The sequence below is a fragment of the Malaclemys terrapin genome, chromosome 3, assembly GCF_027887155.1.
Source record: "Malaclemys terrapin pileata isolate rMalTer1 chromosome 3, rMalTer1.hap1, whole genome shotgun sequence".
Taxonomy (NCBI): Eukaryota; Metazoa; Chordata; order Testudines; family Emydidae; genus Malaclemys; species Malaclemys terrapin.
In genome coordinates, this window is record NC_071507.1 from 131,668,161 (window position 1) to 131,694,241 (window position 26,081).

The 26,081-nt window shown below is 40.2% G+C and overlaps 1 protein-coding gene across 3 annotated transcripts in view; it reads right to left on the reverse strand.

Moving 5' to 3' along the window:
* GRIK2 (glutamate ionotropic receptor kainate type subunit 2) overlaps positions 1–26,081 on the reverse strand; it is a 584,433-nt gene that overhangs the window by 34,888 nt on the left and 523,464 nt on the right. For all 3 annotated transcript variants that reach the window (XM_054023645.1, XM_054023644.1, XM_054023647.1), the window contains exon 15: positions 15,831–16,056. In XM_054023645.1, the coding sequence (XP_053879620.1) occupies positions 15,831–16,056 (226 nt within the window). The remainder of the gene's footprint in view (positions 1–15,830; positions 16,057–26,081) is intronic.

The following is a 26,081-nucleotide window of genomic DNA, read 5'->3' on the forward strand; positions in this document are numbered from 1 at the left end:
TATACTTCTGTTTTTCAAAGATTGCAATATGCTTAAATTGTGGAATTTACATAATCTAGGACCTAAAATGAGCTAAAATAGAAGAGTCCCAAGAGTAATGCATAAGAAGGAACTCTAGATTTTGACTATTTAAAACGCAATTGTGTGTGTTTTTATCATTTGGGAGCATACAATATGCATTTTCCCGACCATACAACTAGGATTCTAGTTGCAATTCAGTCAGTTTTATTCTCTTTAGATTCTTTTTAAAGAAATGATCAAAATAGATTTGAGATGTTACAAGATTAGTATCCCTATTCTACTGAGAAAAGGGGATCTATTTTCAGAAATAGAAAAATCATAGTTCTTTCTGCTGGGCTTTAAAAGATCTAAAATCATGAACTCATATGTTCCCTTCTTAAGAATAGGTATGAAATTGGAAGTATGGGAATGACTATGCTGACATCTGTGTTAGTTCTCTGTTTTCTAATGCATAGTGTGAGCTCCTGTGTATGTTTTCAGAAGCCTGACCACACTGTGAAAAGGGAATGGAAATAAAAGGAAAATAGAAGGGTTTCCCTTGCTAGAAATTGGGAACATGTAACAAAAAGAGAGGCTGCCACTTTCCAAATTCCTTATTTTGACAAGGTCCCTTACTTCTTTAAAAAACAGAAATTAACAAAACAACTGTGGGTTTTGTGTCTTGCTACTCTCCTGCCACGAGAGCTGATCCTTCCCCATTCCTCTGAGTGTAATATATAACAAACAGATACAAAGGATAAAGGTAGGCTTTTAATAGTTGCAGTTAGGAGGAGGGAAGCAGTGCCACAGGAACACTTTTAAGTAAAAGGTTTCTCTGCAGATAATCGCCCATGGTAAGTTAACATGAAGTCCTCCAGTACTAGCAAGTTTTAAATACTTTCTAATGGAATACTCCGTTTTTCTTCAGGGTTTTTATCCAGAATATTTTTAAATTGATTGTATATCATACACTACTCACAATTCTGTTACCTCATCAGAGGTCAAAACACATGCCCCACTCACAAACTACACTGCAAATCTTGTTCAAAGAAGCATCCAAGAAAATTTTAAAAGAACATTACCAAAAATCTGGTTAAAATGGCTTATTCTTTTCTACTTATCAGAGTAGAATTTTTCCAGTAAATTTGAGATAAAACATGAACAGGGAGTTGAGAATAGAGGAAGGATCAGAAATAATGTGAACTACTTTGAATATTTTTAACTAGTTCTTCTTAGCTTTGAAATGGCTTGGCCTTGAAATTCCATGTGTTTTCTAAGGATTCTCCAAGTTTCTCATAGTGAACCACATCTATATAGAGGCTGTTTTACAGACCACTTCCAGTCCCAGTCTCTGTAACTTACCTTCCTGCCCTCAACCTAACAACCACCCTGGGGTAACTACACCATTTCCTTATGTGAGAAAATAGTTCACATCTCTTTACTTGTGTTTTTTAATGCAGTTTAGTACCACTAGGTTAGTCAGATCTGTGAGAGCTCACTGCAAATACTTCACAGGAGCAGGGCCGATGCAAAGATGTTTCGCGCCCTAGGCGAAACTTCCACCTTGCGCTTTCCCCAATCCCCGAGTCCTGCGGCAGCTCCCCGCTCCCCTCCCCCGCCCCGAGGTGCCCCCCTGTGGCAGCTCCCCACTCCCCCGCTCGGGGAGCCGTGCGGCAGCTCCCCATCCGAGCTCACCTCTGCTCCGCCCCCTCCCCAAGCCCTGCGGCAGCTCCCCACCCGCCCTCCGCCCTGAGGCACCCCGCCCGTGGCAGCCCCCCCCCCGCTGGCAGTTCCCCACCCACCCAGGGAGCCATGCGGCAGCTCCCCACCCCAGCTCACCTCTGCTCTGCCTCCTCCCTGAGCACGCCATCTCTGCTCCACTTCTCCCACCTCCCAGGTTTGTGGCGCCAATCAGCTGTTTGGCGCCAAAAGCCTGGGAGGGAGAGAAGCAGAGCGGGGCGGCGTGCTCAGGGGAGGAGGCAGAGCAGAGGTGAGCTGGGGCAGGGAGTTCACCTGCGTGCCGCCCCCCCCGCCCTTACTGGCTGCAGGCAGCCCTCCCCGTGCCCCCCTACCCCAGCTCCCTCCGCCTAAATGCTAATGACGACCGGGGCGGCCAAAGATCCAGCCGCCGAAGAAAATGATGCCCCCCAAGTGCTAGTGCCCTAGGCGACCGCCTAGGTCGCCTAATAGGTTGCACCGGCCCTGCACAGGAGTCATCATCTTAATGTGTTGGGTTTAGTGAGAATTGGTGTCTTTGACTAGTTGTAGAGAGTGTTAGTGAAAACATCTAAAACCAGATTGAGACTGTGCTCCCATAGATCTGAGCATGGGCAATTCCTTTCTTCCATCCCACTTGCTCAAAAGGGGAAACAATCTGTACCAACTCTTTATTTTGAAGATAATTTCCTCATTGCACCAGTTCAACTATCAGCTCACTATCAACCACTTTCCAGCTTCCATCCTTTTCCCTCTGGAAAACTGCCAAGTGTGCAGACCTCACTTTTGCCCCTGCACCTGCGCTGAGATGCAAGGTGGTCATGCAGGGGGCATGGAGTCTTATTCTCACTAGGGGTATGTCTACGCTGCAGCTGGGAGTGTGCCTCCAGCCCAGGCAGACAGATGTGTGCTAGCTCTTCTCAAGCTAGCATGCTACAAATAGCAGTGTGAATATTTGCCACACAGGTGATAGCACAGGCTAGCCACCCAAGTACAAGTTTGCCTGACCCACTGGGTCCAACAACACTATTTATAGGCTCACTCCCAGCTCCAGTGCTGACATACCTTTAGTCTCCTACACAGTTGTGCTAGGGCCCGGAATGATCTGGTCCTAAAGAATCAGGTTTATAAATCCTATTGTGACCCTGATGGCCATAATGGGGAGAGAGATGGGAGAGCAACAAATAGGGAACCACGCTGGTGTGTGTGCGCGCGCATGCGCGTAGGAGTGGTCTGGAGAGTAGAAGAGAGGGTGCCCATCAAGCAAGTTAAAGATGCTCAAACCAATCCATTTTGGGTTCTTTATTTAAAAAGCTCTTCTCCCCCCATATGTAGCTACCTCCTAAAAGCTGGGGTACAGGTGGCACCTCATCAGCTGACCAAGATGAAAATGCCATTAGTGCTCCTAACACTGATTAATACTTTAAATATTGTTTTTAAACCTTAATACAATTCCCAGGCAAACAACATTGTATGTTTACAGTCTTACTTCCATCTTAACAGTGATGGAAGTGAACCCCAAAAACTCTTTCAGGGAATCTCAGTTATTTACAAAAAAAAAACAAAAAAACAAAACTAAAACAGCAGAAAGTATGAAAATGTAAAATTAAGGGCACCCAAACAACCTTATCTCTCACCCTCCATCACTGTCCTCGGAACCACCAAAACACATGAGACTATAATCTAATACCTTAATTGCAGTGATGTTTATTAACACACTGATTGAACTGAATGGTAGCATTTAAAATGAAGTGTGGCTTTACTGTATATTGCTATAAATAACTTGCTTTATTTTAAGACCATATGCAGTCATTAAAAATAGAAAGGCTTTCCAATAATTCTCTCTCTCACACTTTGTCGGTCTTGTCCACTTAGATTGTAAACTCTTCAGGGCAAGAACTGCCTCACACTATGTTTATGTTGAGTGCCTAGCGCAATGAGACCTGATCTCAGTTGAGCCTTCCAGGCATTACTACAAATTATTAACAACAAAATAACAGCTCTCTTGATGGAAAGTAACTACATTCAGAACAATCACTCAGAATATTTACCCCCAAAGTATATGGTTTTCAAATGTTAAAGTGTTGCAATATTTGGGGCTATAAGCCTGTTAAAGGCCAGCTGCAATGTAGATAGGTAAACCTCAGGAATGCAAAATGATAGGGAAATCATACTTATACATATCACTGATGCAAAATCAACCCACATACTGGAGTATACATTTCCCCATTCCACAGGCAAACTATGCAAATGAAGTGAATTTAAAATGACCACAATAGCAGAAAGTCCATGTCAAAACCTCTCTCTCTTACATAAGTGTAACAACAATGCACGATGGAAGGAGCATGGGTATAAGGGCAGAGTTAGGTTGGTTAAGGTGATCTAAACAGGGCATTTCCTAACTTCCTAATGTTTAATGGTATTTTTTCTTTTTATTTCCTTTTTCTATTTTTTTTTTTGTTCAATAACTTGGAATTTCCCAGTTAGTTTTTCAAAAAAAAATTACAATTGTCTTCCCTTCTCAAGTAATTTATATTTATAACAGTTATTCTAGCTAAAATTTGTCCAGTGGGAATATACATTTAAATAAAAATAGAATATAATGATACCAGGATGCTTTTGTGAAATGTCTGCAATAAAGAAATGGTAAAAAATCAGTTTAAGAAATACAGTATTGTAAAACTGAAAGTTTAACAGAAGGACTTCTTCAAGTCAACCCCAAGAGGAAAAGAATAAGTAATTTTAAATTAGGGGAGATATACAGTATATTACTGGATATAACATGGTCGTTAAATGTTATACATTTGTTTGTTACACTGTTTAAAAACTATTTGAATCCAGGCACCTCTTACTGAGGTAAAGAAGAATGGTACTGTATTGCATTTATTAATGGCTTAGATAAATATAAATAATTCATGAAGTCATATTCCTAACTGAGGTATGAAATAGCAGATAATAAATTATTGCCTGAAACCCTTTTTCTGCAGTGAAGGCTTTAATTTAAGGGAGTGGAGTGTGAAATACCACTTTCTAGATCCTGTGTCTGATGAAATTATGGGAATACCAATGTCTTCAAAATGTGCTTACTCCAAACAACATTTTAATTATGTACTCTACAGTTGACTGAAATTCAAAAAACAAAAAGCCCTCCACATGGGTATGATTCATCAAAAAGAAGACTTTAAGTGAAAAATGTTCTGTAGAATTTCATTGTGCAGTGGGAGAGAAAAGTAAATAAATAAACAAACCACTGTGCGTGGGAGGGGAACTGGGGGGAGGGTGCACGCATGCAAGTGACCTGAATGCCAATACATTGGTCTGGACAAATAAATGTAAGTGGAAGCCACATGTGCACACGGTAAGCATATGAGCACCCTCCTGTTGAGAAAAATAACTAATGAAATATACATTTTTCTGTAAGGGGAAGAAAATGAAATGTTAACAAATGTGGTTTAGCCAGTATCCCTTTAGAACTGAAAGTGAAAAGGAATACACTGAAAAATGGCATTCCTGAACCAACAGAATGTGAATGCCTGAGGGTCTTATTCTAACCTATTGAACTTCTAAGAATATGTTGATTTCTAGATCTTATGGCCAATGCAACTCTGCTAGAAGACTGTGTATTTTTATTCATATTCTTTTCACTTGACATGGGCAGTATATTTTTTAAGTCATGACAGTATGAATTCTACTGCTAATTTACTAATTTAATAACGCCACTAGCTGTCACCTTCAGCCCCCAACTAAAACCTCTCCAGCACATCATCAAGGATCTACAATCTATCCTGAAGGATGATCCCTCACTCTCACAGATCTTGGGAGACAGGCGAGTCTCCTCACTTACCAGCCCCCAAACCTGAAGCAAATACTCACCAGCAACTACATACCAAACAAACAAACAAAAAAAACCCACTAACCCAGGAACCTGTTCCTGCAACAAACCCCATTGCCAACTCTGTCCACGTATCTATTCATCGTAGGACCTAACCACATCAGCCACACCATCAGGAGCTCGTTCACTTGCACATCTACCAAGGTGATATATGCCATCAATGCCCCTCTGCCATGTACATTGGCCAAACCGGACAGTCTCTACGCAAGAGAATAAATGGACACAAATCAGACGTCAAGAATTATAACATTCAAAAAACAGTTGGAGAACACTTCAACCTCCCTGGAATCTCAATAACAGACTTGAAAGTGGCAATTCTTCAATAACAAAACTTCAAAAACCGACTCCAATGAGAAACTGCAGAACTGGAATTAATTTTCAAACTGGACACCATCAAATTAGGCCTGAATAAAGACTGGGAGTGGATGGGTCACTACAAGAACTAAAAAAAAAAAAAAAAAAACTAATTTCCCCATGCTAATTTGACCCTACTGTTACTCAAACCTTCTTGTTAAGTGTTTGAAATGAGCCACCATGACTACCACTATAAAAGTGATTTTTCATCCTGTTGATAATATCCCACTTTAATTGAATTGTCTCGACCCCCCACTTAGTAAGGCAACTCCCATCCTTGCATGTACTGATATATATATCTTCCTACTGTATTTTCCACTCCATGCATCTGATGAAGAGGGTTTTAGCCCACAAAAGCTTATGCCCAAATACATTTCTTAGTCTATAAGGTGCCACACGTACTCCTTGTTGTTTTTGCTGATACAGACTAACACTGCTACCACTCTGAAACTTGCTAATTTTATGTTATGCATGTATATGTACACACACATACACACTTTTATGTATTTACACAAAACATACAGGGCCTGATTCACTTCTATGTTACTGCAGTTTTATCCCAGTGTTGCTCCACTGAAATCAAGTTTACAATTAAGTTAGACTGACCTCACACTTGGTAAAGCAACCCCCATCCTTTCATGTATTTATACCTGCTCCTTTATTTTTCACTTCATGAATCTGATGAAGTGGGTTCTAGCCCACAAAAGCTTATGCCCAAATAAATGTGTTAGTCTCCAAGGTGCCACAAGGACTCCTTGTTGTTTTTGCTGATACAAACTAACACAGATACCACTCTGAAACCTGTTACTATATGTGTATGATTTGCCAATGTGTTACTCCAGTTTTACAGTGAGAAGTCAGGTCCATAGAGTGGCCATAGTTGCCAGCATTTAATATTTTACCCTTCTAGTAATAACTCTTCAAATAATTTGGGAGTCACCAGCAATTGGATATCTCAGGAGGCAGTTGCATCTGAGCTCAGAAGCTACTAAATATAGACATTTTTAAATCAGCAAGTCCAGATAACTTGCATTTTAGAGTTATTAAAGAGCTGCCGAAGCTGCTTGCTGGACCTTTCATGTTGATTTTCAATAAGTCTTGGAGCACTGGGGGAGTTCCAGAAGATTGGAAGAAAACTAATGTTATGCCAATATCTAAAAAGGGTAAAAGGGTAAACGGGATGACATGAGTAATTATAGGCCTGTCAGTCTGACATCAAGCGCAGGCAAGATTATGGAGGGGCAGATATGGAACTCAATTACAAAAGAATTAAAGGAGGTTAATACAATTAATGGCAATCAACATGGATTTATGGAAAATAGATATTGTCAAACTAAAATGATATCTTTTTGTTGGATGAGGTTAAAAGTTTGGTTGATGAAGGTAATAGTGTTGATGTAACATACTTGGATTTCTGTAAGGCATTTGATTTGGTTCCACATGACATTTTGATTAAAGAACAAGAATGATATAAAATGAACATGGCACACAATAAATGGATTAAATGCTGGCTAACTGACAGCTCTCAATTATAAACGGGGAATTGTCAGTGAGCAGGCATGTTTCTAGAGCAGTCCCACAGGGATCTGTTCTTGGCTCTATGCTATTTAACATTGTTATCAATGACCTGGAAGAAAAACATAAAATTATCACTGATAAAGTTTGCAGATGACTCAAAAATTGGGGGTGGTGGTAAATAATAAAGAGGACAGGTCACGAATACAGAACTAAACTGGGCAGAAGCAAACAATATGCATTTTAATGGGAATCCAGTAGCATAGCTAGGGGGGAAGTGGGGCAGCAGCCTCTCCCCCACTGAGCACAAGTGGCACCTTCTCAATTTCTTGGCGCCTTTTTACTCATCCAGGGGAGTGATCAAAAAAAAAAAAAAAGGCACCACCCGCTGTGACACTTTTATTTTACTCACCCGGAGCCACTCTGGGTCTTCAGCAGCACTTCAGCGGCAAGACTTTCACTCGCTTCGTGGGTCTTCGACACCATTTCAGCACCGGGTCCTTCAGTGCCGCCGAAGACACCCGGCGTGAGTGAAGGTCTCGCCGCCGAAGAGTAAAAGCGCCACAGCGGGTGAGTAAAATAAAAGCGTCACAGCGGGTGGTGCCTTTTTTTTTTTTTTTGATCGCTCCCCTGGATGAGTAAAAAGGCACCAAGAAATTGGCAAGGTGCCACTTGTGCTCAGTGGGGGAGAGGCCGCTGCCCCGCTTCCCCCCTAGCTATACCCTATTCACCCACAAAAGCTTATGCTCCAATACATCTTTTAGTTTTTAAGGTGCCACAGGACTCTTTGTTGCTTTATACAGATCCAGACTAACACGGCTACCCCTCTGATATTTAGTAATGGGCTCTTCAGTCTAGCAGAGAAAGGTCTAACACAATCCAATGGCTGGAATTTGAAGGTACTCTAATTGAGACTGGAAACAAGGCATAAATTTTTAATGAGAGTAATTAATCATTGGAACAATTTACCAAGGCTTGTGGGGGATTTTTAAATCATGACTGGATGTTTTTCTAAAAGATATGATCCAGCAGTCCCTTTGGAGCTATGATCAGCAGAGCACAACTTACAGTATCTCTGAGGCTGCTCCAATTTGGAAGAGGGGTTAAATTGGCTCCTTGACAGCCCCAGGATCAGTGAATCCCTGAGGTAGCCTAAAGCTACTTTTTCACTCCCACCTCAGACCTGCTCTGATGCTTAATTCTGCCAAATAGAGGCTGAAGCTGCTGTTGGTTGTGTCCAAGCTGCCTCTTTCCCCCGCTCCCTCTTGCTCAGTCTTCCTTCTAGCAGCCCCCAGCTCTCCTCCTCTGCTGCACTGAGATGCACAGAACAGGCAGTTGGGAAACCAGCAATGAAAGTGGTGTAAGAGCATCAGGGGAGAAAGAAGGGCTGCCCCTGAAAGCCCAACAGCTGCAGAAACAGTGTCTCCCGGAGGGGGAACTCAAGCATCAAAGTAATTTTGTTCTCATTCCCAATTTCTCTTGATAGACAGAGGGACTTGCAACAGAAAGGAGAAACTTATTATGACAGGTCAGATCAGGACCTGAAAGTGATAAAGTTGAGGTTTATTATGGAATACAGCTAGACTTGGCAGAATTTGATTTTTATTTTGTTATAATTTCTATGATATGTTTATTTTTAAACATTTAAATTTTGTATCGATTTAAATTTTCACATTTGTGCAAGATCATGGGCTTTAAGTACATTTTTTATTTCAATTTTCACAGTTGAAGGAAATTGTGTGTGGGGGGGTCAGACAATTATTTAATGAGAATAGACACTGAAATTATAACTTTTAAAACACAAATTATCACCATCACACGTCAAAATATACAAAAGAAAAATCTTTAAATCAAACCCTCAAGCAGCATTTTTCTTCCTTTGCCTATCTGTAAATTTCAGCATTTGCCAAACTGCTGCTGCTGCTGGGCTTAAGAGCCTGTCAGCTGATTTTTCCCACCAATCAGGTGGTGTGGGCAATCAGGATGTCTCCTATAGGCCAGTTATGTGCATTAGGTTACCTGGAGAGTGGCTCTGCTGTAGGCCCTGATTCCTGACCACACCCTTCCCTTGTGAACACCTTTGGGCCTGGTTTGTTGGGTACTTCTGATGGAACTCACAATAGGTCCAGGACCTAGATGTTCTCTACTGGTTCTCAAGACTGCTCATTTGGACTGTAACATTCTGAGTCCGCCAAGTATTGAAGACTTCCTCTAACTCACTGAAAGTCAAGAATCCAGTGGACCAAGTACTCCTCCTGTCCATGGATTGTTATGTGTGGTGGCAGGTTGGAGCAGTTTGGGTATGGATTCTCAGTGCGGAGCTTTAAAAGTGAAATGTTAAAGACAAGGTGGATCTTCAAGGATTCCAGGTACTGGTAATCTAGTTTGGCGGATACACTGCTTGATTTAAGGTTTTGGGAAGAAAGCCACGCCTTGTCCCCTATGACCAGAGTGGGGGCAACCTGACTGTCTTGGTCAATGTGCTGTTTATAGACTTCTTTGGTGGTCTGCAAGTGTTCCGTGAACTCCCAGTGCACTTGGTGTAGGTGGGAAACTAAATCTGTGATAGCCAGTACTGTGGAACTTACTGGTAAGTCTGAGCGGAAATTGGGGTGAAAGCCATAGTTTGCAAAGAATTGGCTATGTTGAGTTGAGGTATGGATTGGATTTTTATATGCAAATTCAGAATAGCACAAAATTGGGTGATAGACTTGAGAAGTCTCCCTAAGGAGTTTGAGAAATTCCCAACAGAATCAATAGGTGAACTGGGGTCCCCACTACAATATAATGCCTCTTTGTAACCCATAGTAACAGACGACATTTTCCAAGAAGCATGAAACCATCTCTTGTGCTTTAGGAACAGCACAACATGGGATGAAGGGTGCCATCTTTCTTAGGAGGTTGATAGCAACCAGGATTACCAAGTGTTCCTGGGAAAATGGCAGTTCTATAATGAAGTCCATTGATATAGTAGACCAAAGCTATGGAGGCATGGGCAGAGGCTGGAAGAGATCTAGGATTTTTGATCCTAGGTTCTTGGTGCAGGCACAGAGCTTACAGGACCCTGTATAAGCCTCGATGGAAACTCATAGGCCTATAGAATCTTGAAACCAGATTCCAGGCCTTGAATTAGCCCAAATGGCACACAAGCCACAAAACATAACATGACTGAATGACTGAAACCTAAGTTATGCCATTGGAACATTATCGCAAGGGTTGTATTTGAGGAGGCCATTCTGTAATTGGAACTCAGAGTCAGTATAGATACCTGCATCATTCAGGGTCTGGCAGATTTGGGTTGTGAATGGGTCATCAGGGAGCGGATGGAATGTCAGACTGCTGTTAACTGTCCTGTTGACAATGTTGGACTCCTTAAGCATAGTGGCAGATGGCTTTTCCCTATGTTCGAGGCATTTAATTTGAGGCCTAGGGTATCTGCCTTCCCATTTCTTATCCCTGGGTGATAGGTAACTGGGGGTTCTCAAACTTCATTGCACCACAACCTCTTTCTGACAACAAAAAAACTACTACATGACCCCAGAAAGGGTGACCTAAGCCTGAGCTCACCCAAGCCCAGATGTCCCGGGTGGGGGGGCCAAAGCCGAAGCCCAACGGCTACAGCCCCAGGCAAGGGACCGGTAACCAGAGCCCTGCAACTCAGAGGTGAAGCCCTTGGGCTTTGGCGTCTTCCCCAGGCCCCAGGCAAGCTAAGCCAGCCCAGGCGACCCAATTAAAACGCGGTCCCAACCCACAATTTGAGAACCGGTGGGTTACCAGAAAGTCAAAGTGAGTAAAGAAGAGGGACTGGTGGATCTAGAATTGGTTAAGGGCTCTAGCAGTCTGTAGCTACTCCAGGTTCTTGTGGTCTGTCATAACTTGGACCAGGTTCCAGGCTCCTCTTAGGAGGTGGTGCTCACTCACTGAAAGTCACCTTGATAGCAGTAGCTCCTTGTAATTTTTACCAGCGGGGATTAGCTTCCAATAAGAAAAGGCACAAAGGTATAGTTGGTTGTGGGGGCCCGCATGTTGAGACAAAACTGCACTGGTGGCAAAATTTGAGGTATCAGCCTCAATTGTAAATGGTTTAGTGGGTTTTAGTGAATAAGAATGGGAGCTGGGGTGAATGCCCTCTTCAGTCAATCAAAGGCCAACTGAGCCTCCATAGACTAGGAGAAGTGTGCTCCATTTTGTAGAAGTGCTGTTATGGGTGCAACCAGACAAAAGAATCCTTTAATAAATTGCTTGTATAAATTGGCAAACACCAGGAATTACTGCACCCAGTGTGCATCCTTGGATGCAGCAAAGTCAGATATCACCACTCACTGGTAAGTCCCTCAGCTATGACAATATAGCCCAAAGAATTCCACTGTGTCCTCATTGAAGTCACATTTCTTGAACTTCGTGTGGAGGTAGTTTTGGCAGTATCTGTCCAGGACAGTACACACATGATAATTGTGGAGGACCTGACTTTCAGAAAAAATGAAGAAGTAATCCAGGTAAATGACAAATTGGTCCAGCATGTCCCTAAAGATGTCATTTATGAAATGCTGGAAGGTTGCCATGCACAGCATAACCCAAATGGCATGATCAAATACTTGAAATGGCCATATCTGGTATAGAAAGTGATTTTCCATTCATCTTCTTTCTTGCTCCTCACCAGATTATAATCTCTGTGGAGGTCCAATTTTGTGAAGACCTTGGCAGAGCAGAGTAAAGGGTGCTGGTTAAAAGCTCAGTAATCTTTCCTTGCCACTAAGAAAATCAAAGCCCCCGCTGGGGATATGGAGGGGCAAATGAACCTTTTCTTCTGGTTTTCATAGAATTAGATCATAAAATCATAGTATTGGAAGGGACCTCAAGAGGCAGGACTAAGTATTATCTAGACCATTCCTGATAGGTGTTTATCTAACCTGTTCTTAAAAAATCGCCAATTCCATAACCTCCTTAGGCAATGTATTCCAGCGCTTAACCACCCTGACAGTTAGGAAGTTTTTTCCTAAAGTCCAACCTAAACTGCCCTTGCTGCAATTTAAGCCCATTGCTTCTTGTCATAGCCACAGACATTAACAAGAACAATTTTTCACCCTCCTCCCTGTAACAACCTTTTATGTACTTGAAAAGTGTTATCATGTCCCCCCCCAATCTTCTCTTCTCTATGCTAAACAAAGACAATTTTTTTTTTCAATTTTCCCTTTTAGTCCATGTTTTCTAAACCTGTAATCATTTTTTTTCTCTTCTCTGGACTTTCTCCAATTTGTACACATCTTTCCTGAAATGTGGTATCCAGAACTGGACACAATATTCCAGTTAAGGCTGTATCACTGCAGAGTAGAGCAGAAGAATTACTTCTTGTGTCTTGCTTACAACATTCCTGCTAATACATTTCAGAATAATGTTCGCTTTTTTTTGTGACAGTGTTAGCCTGTTGACTCAGATTTAGCTTGTGATCCACTCTGACCCCTTTCTGCAGTACTCCTTCCTAGGCAGTCATTTCCCATTTTGGATTCTCTCTGTGTGTCTCTGAATTCTTTGGCTGACTGAGTAAGCCATAAAAGTTTGCTGGTCCTGGGTTGACTCTCTGGAAACAAGATTTTAAGTAAAATGGGAGTCAAAACTTACCATGCCTGACTGCAAGTGCATGAGCGAGTTATGGGCGACAAGCCAGGAGATGCCAAGGACAACTGAGGAATGCAGTGCACAAGTTAGCCCAAAGATTTATCGGTGGCCTCAAAGTGTAGTTTCCTGTAAAGGAGCCGTCTGGTGGGTGACTGGTACCAATGAAAGAAGTGACCTGCCTATGGATTCCACTAACTCATGGGAGCGGGGTGGAAATCCTTTCGCTTGGTGGAGTTATGGTGTGCTCGATCAAACTCCAGATCCATGAAATTGCCTGATACACTTGAGTACACCCAAATTTCTAGGTTGGTGTAGGGCATGGCAGAGTGCCAGAGTTGGAGAGGTGTTGGATGCTGATTGGCCATCCCCAGGGTACTGATGAACAAATATTGGTGCAAACTTGTGGGGAGAAGGAAGGGTTCCAGTCTAGCCTAGACCCCCCCTTTTGGGGTTGGGGCTTGGGATTTCTTGACCAGGGCACAGATCAGACCTTGGTAGGGCAACTTGATGCAAAATGTCCTGTTTCCCCACAATATAGGCACAGGCTGCAGATTAGAGATGCCCATTAGAGACGCAGGGCTGGACCCTATCAACTTCCATTAGTTTGGGTGACAGAGAAGTGACTGATAATGGGTGTGGTGTCAGCAGAGCCAGCAAGGTCCAGGAGAACAATTCTTTTTCTTGGTGGGATTTGGTCAGGAAGTCATCCATCTTGCTGCATGAGTCAACTACAGCATCCAGGCTGAATTACACCCAGGCCAGTTCATCTTTAATATCATTGTTGAGGCTGAGCCAGAAATGAGAATACTGGGTGGCCTGTTCTACTAGGTGTCTCGTACCACAAATTGGAACTCTGCTGCATATTTAGTAACTGGCTGGTGTTCCTACTGCAACATGAGAAAAACATCTGGACTCCAATGAAATGTCCAGTTGCCTAAATGCCTGCTCATTATGAGAGTTCTCCAATTGTATATTTGCAACTGAAGATTGAAGATCATTGAAAATCACCACCATAGCTCAGACAAAATCCTCAAATTGTCCCAGAAGTTGGCTTGATTTTTCCAGAAGTGAAGATGCCCAAGCCAGGCCCTTCCTGCTAAGCAGGCTGATATTTAGTCCCAATTGGAGGTGGTCAGTAGGATGCAACTGAGGACGTAGCAGAAATAGGAACTGACCCTGATTTAGGAAGCCATGAAACTTGTTGTGATTGCCACTGAACTTTATAGTGGGAGTGGGGATAAGAGCTGAAGTCAGTGAGGCTTGAGCTTGCAGGACCGCCTTCTATGCCTGTAGGGCAGCAATCTGGGCATCAGATCCATAGGGCTCCCACTATCTCCAGCAGAGAGATATTGACCTTTAGAAGATCATTGCTCACTGTATACTGTACTTCCCTTATTGTTTATGGGGTTTGGTTCTGCTCAGACAGTCAGAGACTGGGACATGGATGGCTGTGCCTAGTTAATGGGGAAGGAGTTGGGTCTAGTGGTTAGAGCAGGAATCAGTAGCAAGGAACAGGAGCCCAGAGTCAGAACCAGGGTGGAATATACAGAACTATGATTTTCACACAGGGTACCATTGCAATCATATTCACTTATTGCAATCACTGAAACTATAATGCTATTAATATGTCTGAGTAGTTATATTAAAATTATAAAAAAAACAACCTCCATAGGTGAAGCTGCCTGGTAATATTAGCTAGTTTTTCTTTGCAAGACCTTCCAATAACTTTCTCTTCTTAACCTTCCTTATGCTAGTGTTTCTTGACTTAAAATATTGTAGACAATTTCCCCCAGAAGGTGATTTACAGTATGCTTTAAATACAGGTAAAATAAATGATATTTGTAGGTCATGTTAGAGAAAAAAAAAACATAGGACATGCTCATTCCAATGTCAAAATGATGAAATTCTTGATATAAAAATAAACTAAAAGTAGGACAAAATACTGTTCTTTCAAGCAGATCATTCCATGCTTCTAACATACCCTTTGCCTCTGTATAGCACTAATTCCTTAGTCCATTTAAAAAGATGTCTTCTCTAAAATCTAAGGGCTAGATCTTCAGCTCATGTACATCAACATAGCTCAATGGGATTTAAGCACATGCTTAGGTACTTACTAAATTGTGATCTAAGCCCCCAGTCCTGAAATCAGGTCCTTATATCAACTCAATGGGACTTTACTCAGGAACTGATTGCAGGGTTAGGAATTCCAATCACAGCTCCATAATTCAGATACAGAAAGTTTTAGTTTGTTTTTTGTCCAGAGGTTATGTATAACATACTATTATGACTGTTTCCCCAATAATCTTAGGGGACTCGATACTTATACTTTTCTATATAGCAGAACTATGAATGCCCACCACATCTGCCTGTGCAGTCACTGCACTACAACTACATAATTTATGCTATACCATAAATACAAAAAATACTTTAAGAGATCAAGTTCTTGTCAAGATAAGTATTTCCTTTAGTTGAATTTGCATACCCCTTCTAGAGCACAGGCATTATACATGCAAACTTCCTATCATTTTTTTAGGGTAACCAAGACATCCTTTTCTAAGTTAAACTAGATCCATAAATTGTGTTAATATAATACGGTATGTTTACTTAGTTGGGGGCAGGGGGAGAAAAACTGCTTGTAGTTTACAGAGAGCAACAATATTGTATGCTGGAGCTTTTTTGTGCTATCACTGCAGCTAAGATTAATGAGCACAGAACAAATGGTTGACATATAACCTACCCATGGGAGTTCCAACGCCATAACCTTTTGAGTCTATCAGGCCTCCAATCTGTGTTAGGTTACAGTTCCGCTGTGTGACAAACTCAATGGTTGTGGATTCCATTAGAAAGGCATAATCAGAGGTGAGTACACGCTGGATGCCTTCTTCATTACTTTTGACAAGCACCGACTGCCTCCTGCTACTCATAAAGGCCCACATCTTGTCATAAGTGGAGATTTTTGATTTCTGAAACAAAATATTAAAATACAATATTAACATGAATACGTTTATGACAAAGTAGAAAAAGCTAGTTAACATAGTATTTTTATAAATAATTGTATCCATTTAATACTTTATCTATATAGGGTACAGATTTCCAAAAGAACTCTACTCCCATTTAGACACCAACATAATTAGCCAAACCTTCAAAAACATTGATCACATGGGGTGCTTGGTTCTTTGAAAAAATCAAGGGTGAAGTCCTGGCACCACTGAAGTTAATGGAAGAAACTTCCACTGACTTCAAGAGAGCCAAGATTTCACTCCTGACTGTAAGTATCACAAACAATACTTTTGGTCGCTTGACATTTTTGAAAGTCTGACCCTTATTTTGATGCCTAAACAGTTGCGGAGCTCTTTTGAAAAACTGACAGCATCTGACATCTTGAAGGATCTCAAAACACTTCATAAATGACAGTATAATAATAAAAGACCACGGAAATTCAATCACTTCTAGGATGGAGGGTGGCAGCTTTCTGGTCCACAGTACACTGTAACAACAATCTGAGGAGGGGAACTTCTAGCCAAATATATCATTACAAACTTTATCGATAATACTGTTTTGTTATGTGTCAAAGAACTAAGCCTATCATGCCCCTTATTTGTTGCTTCATTCACTGAGTATTCACAGGAAATGGTATAGTTAAGTGGAGATAGGACTGTGAGAAACCAGACCAGAGTTTTATATCCAGTTATGCTATGTGACCTTAGACAAGTCACTTTGCCACTTCTGTAAAATAAGGCTGATAATATGTATTATACTTTGTTAAAGCACTTGAGATTTAGGGATGAAAACCACTAAATATGTATTAGGAGTCCTACTTTATTGCATTGTGTAACCCTCACCTTCATCCAAGAATGTCCCAGACCAAGATTATCATTAGGAGATGTGCTGTAATGCCAACACCTAGCCAATAAGACAAGAGTAGAAATCTGATATAGCAGACTATATCTGTTGACTGTGTGTCAACTCCCTACCACATAGACTAGAATAACCAGATTCTTCAGGGAGTCTCTTATCTGTTAATGTCAACCCCAAGCATAACTCTAATTTCAGCTCTGGGAGAGACACTGGGCAAAGATTGACACTGCAGATCTTTCTGAAGTTCAGCTGACTGGCAGCCGTAACTTCTGCCCCAAATGAGAATTAGTGGTGTACTTGAGATAGAAAGGGGAACATTTATTCTGAATAAGGATGAGTTTGTATCCCTGCTGAGATAGAATCCAAGGCTTATTTCAATCTGCTTGGGGACTTCAGAACATCTATCATTCAAGTATGTGAACTAACTCCAGTAGTCAACGCTAATAAAATTGACGAGTTTGACATCCATCTGCAAGAGCTCACTGATACTGTGCCAAAACATGATATGGTGTTGATTGCAGAAGGTTTCAGTGTGAAAGTGAAGAAAAAGGTTGTGGATAAGAATATGATGTGGAGACATGGAATAGAAGAAACAAACAGTCTCTTATTCATTGATTTTGGTCTGAGAATCAAATGATTCTTACAAACACTTTATATCAATATTACAATGTAAGAGAATGCACTTGAGCCCTGTACATCAGTTCGATGGGAATCAAAATTATTATATCATACAGAAAAGAGGGAAAACCAATGTTTTCCAATTACTGCAAAACTCTCCAAAGTGCCCATATCACCATTTAATTCTTTCAAGCTTTACCCTAAGTGCAGAAAACAATATTTTTAGCCACTGTGGAATAAACTGAACAACACTGAAAAATTGGTACAGAGAACAACTTTGGCAAACCATTAGATACATTGGGGTTGTGGGAGCTGAGGAGGAAGCCAAATAAAGAGTAGGAGAGAATAAAGTGAAAGACAATCACTAGGATGAAAACGTGTCAAAAATGGAAACTGTTGTGCTCTATTGAAGTATTACAGCATGTAGAAATATACAAGAGACTCAACAATGGAGAGAATACACAGATAACTTCTACACTAAGATGGAAAAGATGACTGATTTAATCAGCTGGGAAGAAGTCCCAGCCACATCTGAAAAGGAACTAACACCTCTAAGGACTAAGGTAGTGAATAAAATGAAAGCAGAACAAAACTTCTGGCTAAGATTGTGTAACATCATGCTGGGAATACCCAGGGTTGTGAGCCACTGTTACCTCTCTGCCTCAACAAGCGTGAGTTTTGCTGGCAATTAGACAGTGTGTCAACTCCCTACCACACCAGTCTGTCTTCCTCACCAGAAAACTCCAACTGCCGGCCCAAACCTTGCCTAGCAGGTAACAATCAGAGCACTCCAGCCCCCAAGCTCCTCAGAGATATTTCTCGGCACAGCCCCTACCACTGTGCATTCAAAGAAGATACTAAGTTTGCTGCTCTGTTAAAGAATCAGTACATCATAATTTATTAATTTAACTGGAGTGACTATGCCTTTCCCTTCAAACACAGCACTGAATTAGTTTAAAGTAAAAGTATGTACTTTTAAAAAGAGAAGGATTAAGTGATACGAAGTAACAGTGATAAAGGTAGACATGGTTACAAGAATATAAAAGTTAAAACACACATTTAAAAGTCTAAAACTTAATCTAGCAAGATACAATCTTTGTTCAAGATGGATTCTTTTACCCACAGTTTTTCTTTTAGCTTTTTACTGACCAGGACCCAATTCAGACATAAAATTGCTTGGTTTCTTTGTCTCCTAAAGTGACAGATCAAGGAAGTCTCTCTCTCTCTCTGTGTACCTTATATCCCCAAAGGGATAGACTTTGTCTTACAAGTCTGGAAGGTCTCCTGGGGATTCAGTCTCCTGTGTCTTTCTGGGCTGCGGGAGCCATGTTAATTCTCTGTCTCTCTAGTTCAGGATCAGGATAATCCTCATTGATTCAGCTGAATGGCTTTATTTACTGCTAATATGTAAATTGGGGTGAACCTACATTCCTTTGTCTAGGACAAAGCTGTTTATCGAGTTTACCTATGCTAGGCTTTCTGGTCTTAAACATGTCCTAGGAACATCAAACACAGGGACTTCATAACTTCACATACAGTGTTAACACATGCATTTTACAATGCTTTCAGATGATATCTCACAAGGTATATTTTGTACAAATATTGTAGCAGTGTGTAGGATCTGAATACAGGGGTGCCTAGGGTCACAGATGGCATGCTTGCTGGAATCATTAAAACAAACGTATGCATGCATCAACATTTTATGCATGATTTGTTAGGTTACATGGAAGATGTAGCAATATCTCGGTAATTAGTGAAAGACACTCTTCACCTATCAAAATATGTAGCTCTGAATATAGTGTGAATTACAGAATTCATTTCTCATGCAGACAAAAACAAAAAAATAATAAAAAAAACCTTGTACTGTTTCTATTCATCCTAGAAAAGATAAAGATCAGAGTTGAAGTGATGCCAAGAAAAATAGACTGCCTACAAATGAACACTAGATCATATATTTACTGTATTTTAATATTGTAAGGCAGAGACTTGGGATGTGTTCTAGACACAACAGGGAACCTTTTGACACAGACAAAATATCTTTTGATTCAAACAAATCACAAATGATTTTTTCCCTGTATTTAGTGAACTACTGTATAGTCTCTATATCCAAAAGCCATAACAATCAAAATCATCACAGGCTGGTTTGACATGGAACTAAGGAGAATGACACTACTTATTGCTTCTGGTGCTGATGATTGTGACATTCATACTGATGGAAGCAGATTCTGAAATTTATATTATGCTTCCATTTTTACTTATTTGTGAGCAAATAGGATGAATTGACTTATGGGTTCCATTGGTGAAGTGCATTATGTTGTTTTTGGTTAGCACATCATTTCTGACCTAAATGAAAATCACTATCTCCACTGGAAGTGATGTCTAGATGGGATAACCTGTGGTGACAAGATTTATTATGCTTGTGCTCCCATAGTAATGCAGGAGATATTCAGTGACTAATAAAACCAGCTGCCTACACTTTGTGAAATTTGTATTACACTGGAATACAAAAGAGAAGATGGCAATGGAAACATTGCAGCCCATCCCAACAAGCAGGAAAATTGGAAATGAAGATGTTAAGAAAAATCAAGAAGTTCAGCTTCCTGGTGCATGGAGATGGCAGCAATCACAATGACATCCAGAGGCAGCTGCCAATGGTGTATTCAGTACTCGTAAATTAAAGATCATTTGAAGACAACAGTGTCAGAGATCATGAACATAAGAATGGTGAAGCCTTCGAGTTAGCCTATTGCTATGCACGTCTGCAAAGGCTGGAATGGGAAGCAGTGTCTTTACTAATACAATGTTCCTGCTATATACTGAAGTGTTGGAGTGAAAAGACAAATATTGCAGCACAGCAAGAGTATGGAATGAAACAGGTGGGAAGGAGGAACTATGAGGATGCTGTATGATGGCAAGGGAGAATGCCAAAATAAATAAAGATCAAAGGAAAGGCACAGGATATGGTAGGTACACAACATCAAACAATGTATTAGTGAGGGCAAGAGTAGAAGAGTATACAGCAAAAGTGTGCGGTGCAAGAACTGATGCATTGTTCCTCTTTTGTAATTATAACAATATGTACAAAGAGTGCTTTAGTTATATCAAATTGTAGTTTTTAACATCTAAAACTTTTAAATGTAATGGGCAACTTCCTAGCCTCAGCTACACTTATGAAACCTTCCCTAATTCTTAAAAGTTGGGTGGGCAGATCAGGGATATTACGTACATCCTCATTTTCTCGCTTAAAAAAAAAAAATCACAAGGATCTAATTCTTTTAAACCAAGGCCTTTTACATTGTGAAGGGGCCTTAATGTAAATGAGAATTAGGCCCCAAGAGTTTATACTTAAATGCAAAAGGAGACGCCTATAGGCTCAAGAGATTGCATCACTGGGGAAATGATATGGTAATTATTCTTCTGTGTTCTCCATTTGTCACTGATTTCAAAAGAGCGTTGTCCTTTGTTTTGAAGAGCACAGCATTCTGAATGTTCAAAAGTCTCTTTTCATCAGGCCCTAGATTCATAGATTACACAATCAGAAATGACCAATACAATAATCTAATCTGACCTCTTGCCTAACACAGGCTAGAGAACCTCACCCAGTAATTCCTCCATCAAGCCCATAACTTCTGTTTGAGCTCGGAAGAGAAGAATGATAAACTCAGGAATGCCCACTTCTATCAGGGCCGTTCACTTCACATGTAATTCACAGTTAAGCATAGTGAGAACTGTTTCCAATTACCTTTCAATTTACCATGTTGTGCAAGATGCAGGAAGCTTTCAACAAAAACAAAATATTTTCTGCTGCTACCCCTTTGAAAAATAGCCTGTAGAATAGTGTAGTTCATATGTAGAGCTGATGGACAACTCTTTATTAATATGAGGAAAGTGTTTTTTTTTCTTAAGTCATTTTCACACTTCAGTTCTCTGAATCAATTCCTTAGCTCCTAAAGAAATCTGAACATGCTAAGGTATGGAAGTGTACAGTTAGTACATCCAAAGAATCTTAACTCTAACCCTTAGTGACACCATGCATAATGGCCACAAATGCACGGATATCGCTGGCTATCATGTTAACCAATACTGTCTCATTGTTTCTTGGTACTTCCCAATTAGTAGGTCTGTATCCATCTGTTTTCTCTTGTCTTATATTTAGATTATAACTTCTTTGTGGCTTGGGCTCTCTTCTTATTCTGTGTTTGTACAGCACCTAGCATAAAGGGGCCCTGGTCCTTAGGACTGCTAGGAGCTATAGTAATACAAATAAGAAATAATAGCTATACGATTACGACTAAGGCATCTTTGTGATTGTAGCCTCAGATTAAATTAAACTAATATTTGAAGACAGAAGAAGAAAAACATGTAATGTCTCTCCCTCTCAAGGTATCACTACAGGGCAGAGTTCCAGGTGCTTAATTTCTTAAGGAAAACATTAATACCTAAAGTAATTAATAAAATTACTTGTAAAATCTCAGATAAATAATTCTATACTCCAAAAGTAAGTGCTGTAATTCTGGAGAGGATATGCTGTATTTTTCAGGCATAACATATTGTTTGAAATTCCCGCTTTCAGTGCAAAACTCAAGCTGGTAACCATTCTAAACACTGAACTCACACGTGTAGGATGCAGCTTTGAACCACTACAATAGAATACTGCAGTACTTTTTGTAAAGTATATGGGGTAATCTCTGATATTTGATACACTAAGTAGCATACACTCTTCTACTAACAGAAGATAATGCGCTAGAACTAAATTAGCTTAATTACAGTTTATCACTAAAGCAGATCAAGTACGTCCATTTAAATGAAGTTCTTGCTGTTAGTAGGTTTTCTGAGAAGATTATCAAGAGATAAAGAAAACTTTTTAAGTAACACTGCATTTTAGCCCTGCACTTGATTTTCATGTCACCTAAAACAGACTCTAGATTTTCTTCAGGCCTCAAAGAAAAAGTATAAAGGATGAAAGACACCCTTACACATTATCGGACTGGTCTCCTCGATTCCATGACCTCCATTTTTTTTTTAAATCAGAACTGCTGATGCCTGTAAACCCTTAAGTGAACCAGCCGATTTAGTTTTTGTTGTATCAGCACAAAACCGATAAAACCAGTGCATACGACGCTCTCTCCTTTGTAACGGCAGTTTTCATGGTCCATAGAGCACAAATGAAGAAAGGTAGGAAAGGTGTTTCTGCCAAGAATGGAGTTTCAGGGAATGAAAAATGAAGTGCTGAGAAAAATAAATTTTACTGTGCCGCCAACTGTGCTGGCTTTTTGTTTCAGGAAACCAAAGACAGTGCAAATTTAATATTTAAGAAAGTAGTTAGAGGTAAAGCTAATGAATTAATAGTTAATGCTGAAGTACTGCAATGTTTTCCTTGACAACATTTCACTAGCCAATTTTTACCTGGAAATAAGTAAAAATTTTGTAGCATGAAAATCACTAATGAATTTCAGAATTTTTTCTTCTCTTGGATATCAGATTATTCCATTATTACCTTGCAAATCAGATTATCATCATCTGGATTATTACCAGATTCACAATTATTCTTTCTACAGAAGAGCATAAAAGACGACAAGTTAAGGGTGATGCTTTCTACACTGCCGTAGGTTTTATTAATAGACGCAACACATTAGACAAATACAATTTCATCTAATTTTAAAGAATATTTTATACTCAAATTGCTTTAGAAAGGCAAATGAATTCTTCACCTCTGTTCATTCTGCCTGCTGTCAAATACAAATTAGAATTTAGGACTCTGCATGAGAATACTTGGCCTCCATTATATCCAAACACAGTCTCACCTTCTACAAGCAGTGAGACAACAGTGTCGTCACTATTTGTGTCACTCTTGAAAGATGAAGCTGAGAATTTAGTCCACAAATCCTGACAAAGAAAAGTTTACTTACAGCTGACAGACTGAGACTTTATTACAACAACCTATGTTTAACTATAGCAACACTCACACAGCTGCGATATTGGTGTAGCAACTGTTCATGCAACATTTCGTGATAAAGTTTATTACACATTATGCTGGAAAGATTTAGCTCGTGCTGAGATTTGAAACAGACTGATCAGGAGTGCTAGGATTCAAACTTATAGCCTCTCATAGCTGCCCTGCTCAAGACCTCAGCGATTTAAAACAAAACAAAACCAGTAACCTTTATTTTCCAACCTGCTGCCCAATGTCTTTAGGAATAAATATTGTGCTTTTATCTCCACAGTGCTTGGAACTGAAGTTCCATTAGCAGGTTATCCATTCTGTACCTGGGTAGAATAAGCATCAGCACTAATTGATGTCCACACTTAATCCCCTCAAAACAAATCTAATACCACCAAAACAGGATTTTCTATATAGTTTCTTCCAATCAGCTCCATCCCATCAGCCATGTTGCTAAAGCCATCCAAAAAAAACCCAAAAAAACAAAAAAACATTGTACAGCTAAAAATCTATAATAATCTTCAGCATTTCCTCATAAATTAGCTTGTGCAAAAACATTTGACAAGTACCCCGTCTGAGAGAAGCCCACATCAGGGGTCTTTTTGTAGTGATGGGGTTTGGACTCAGCATTGCTTTTATTGCAGTAAATAAATTACCAACAATGCTGGAACATATGTGCTGGGTGAGAACAGCTGAGTCTCTATCTGTAATTGTCTGACCTTGGCCACTAGAACGTTGCAGTTATTTCAGGCAAACCGGACTGATGGCATATGTAGTTCATATCAAAGGTGTAGAGGAGTCTACTATAGTGATCTGAAAAGCAGTTTGTTGTTAGCAAGCCTGTCAGTCCTTGGAATAATTCTGGCAGTTTTATCTTGAAGCTTCTTCAGTCTCCTAAAACAACATACTTGATGTGATAGACAATGCAACATTTTAAGAGCTGCTTTCCTCCAAACAACTGAGAGGTTAAAAAGGAATTTTAAAGGTCTAGGATGACAGACTGCAATAAAGGACACTGCAGCTTTTAAAATCACCTGATTCTGAAGGAATACACCAACCAGCTTAGTGGCCTGTATGCTTTACCCCACCACACAGCTACGTGTATTCCCCTTGCATTCTTGTAGTCACTCTGCCTCTCATCACACAATGTTTCTGGGAGCTATTGCCAGGACGTAGCCTCCGCCCCTGACATGACAAAGGCAGAGGCCATAATCAGAGCTGTCCAAAATTTGGGGATTTTGATTCTCATCGGATTTTGGTATTTATGAATAAACTTTTGTTCCAGTTTGCTAGGATGCTCTGCTGACCTATACATAATAATGGATTTGGTTGCACATTAATGATGCAAAAGCAGTGCTAATATGAGCTCATATCAAGCTTGGTCACAGAAACTACGTGCAGGTTAAAAATATAAGCGACAGAAGTAAGTTGTGAGATGTGGGGTGGGCAGGGTCTGTCAAAATGTATGCACCATGCATTGTGTTTCCTGATTCTAAAATGGCACGTCTTCCACAGCTACAGGTTGCCCTGCAGATTTTGGGACATAAGGTGAAAAAAATTACAGTCTATGGTTTTCTTCTGAGTTGCAGCTTTTTTCTCTCTGAGGACCTACATGTAGACTAATGCCTGAAAATAGACTGTTAAAATTAATCATCATTAACATAAAAAAGCTAGGTTAAAATAATATTAAAATTGAACCACATAGAGCAAAACAAGGAGATTTAGAGTGTGGCAACTTGTTGATACATTAGCATCCTCTGTGGCAAGAACATATGCTACATTAGAGTTTATTGTAAGACTCCAGTACAAAGCACAAGTGAGTTAAGAGAGCATCCGAGCCATTAGAGTGTATACGGCTAGGAGAACTAATAGTAAATCAACTTTCACAAGGCACTGGAGCAGTATAATCAAATATAAGTATGTGTCAAACTGACTCAAAACAAAATGCTTTGATTCAGTTCAACAACCCAAAATGTTTAGATTCATGTCCAATCACCCAAAACCAAAAATATTTCATTTTGATTTTACCAACAGAACACTAAAAAGTTTTGGCAAAACTCAAAATTTTCCCAATTAAAATGTTAATTTTGAAGAAACTACATTTTCCATATATTTTTGTACTGCTGTTGATGAGGGTCTGAATAGGTATTAAATACACTATTTTACATCGATACATTTCTCATAATATGTGATAAAAGCAATTAAATCTCAGGCTCCAAAGTACCTGGAGTCACAGGGGAATTTTATTCCTAAATTGAATGTTGCACAAGTGGTTTGGAATATTATTTCTTCTCCTCCTCCTCCCCCCCCCCCCCCCCCCCGCCATACTCCTCTGAAGCATTCTACAAGTGTCAGAATTAGGATATCAGACTTGTGGAACCAATGGTATGATCCAGTATGGTAAATCATATGTTTCATGAATATGTCACGTACTGATAAATGCTATGCCAGTTCTCAAAACACTGATTGTATTGATGATTATATAGTATTTTCAGACGTGCCAAGGACAATAGACATTTCTTGCAGGGAACTGCTATAATGCCGTTTCTGTTGTTAAGCTGTCAGTAAACG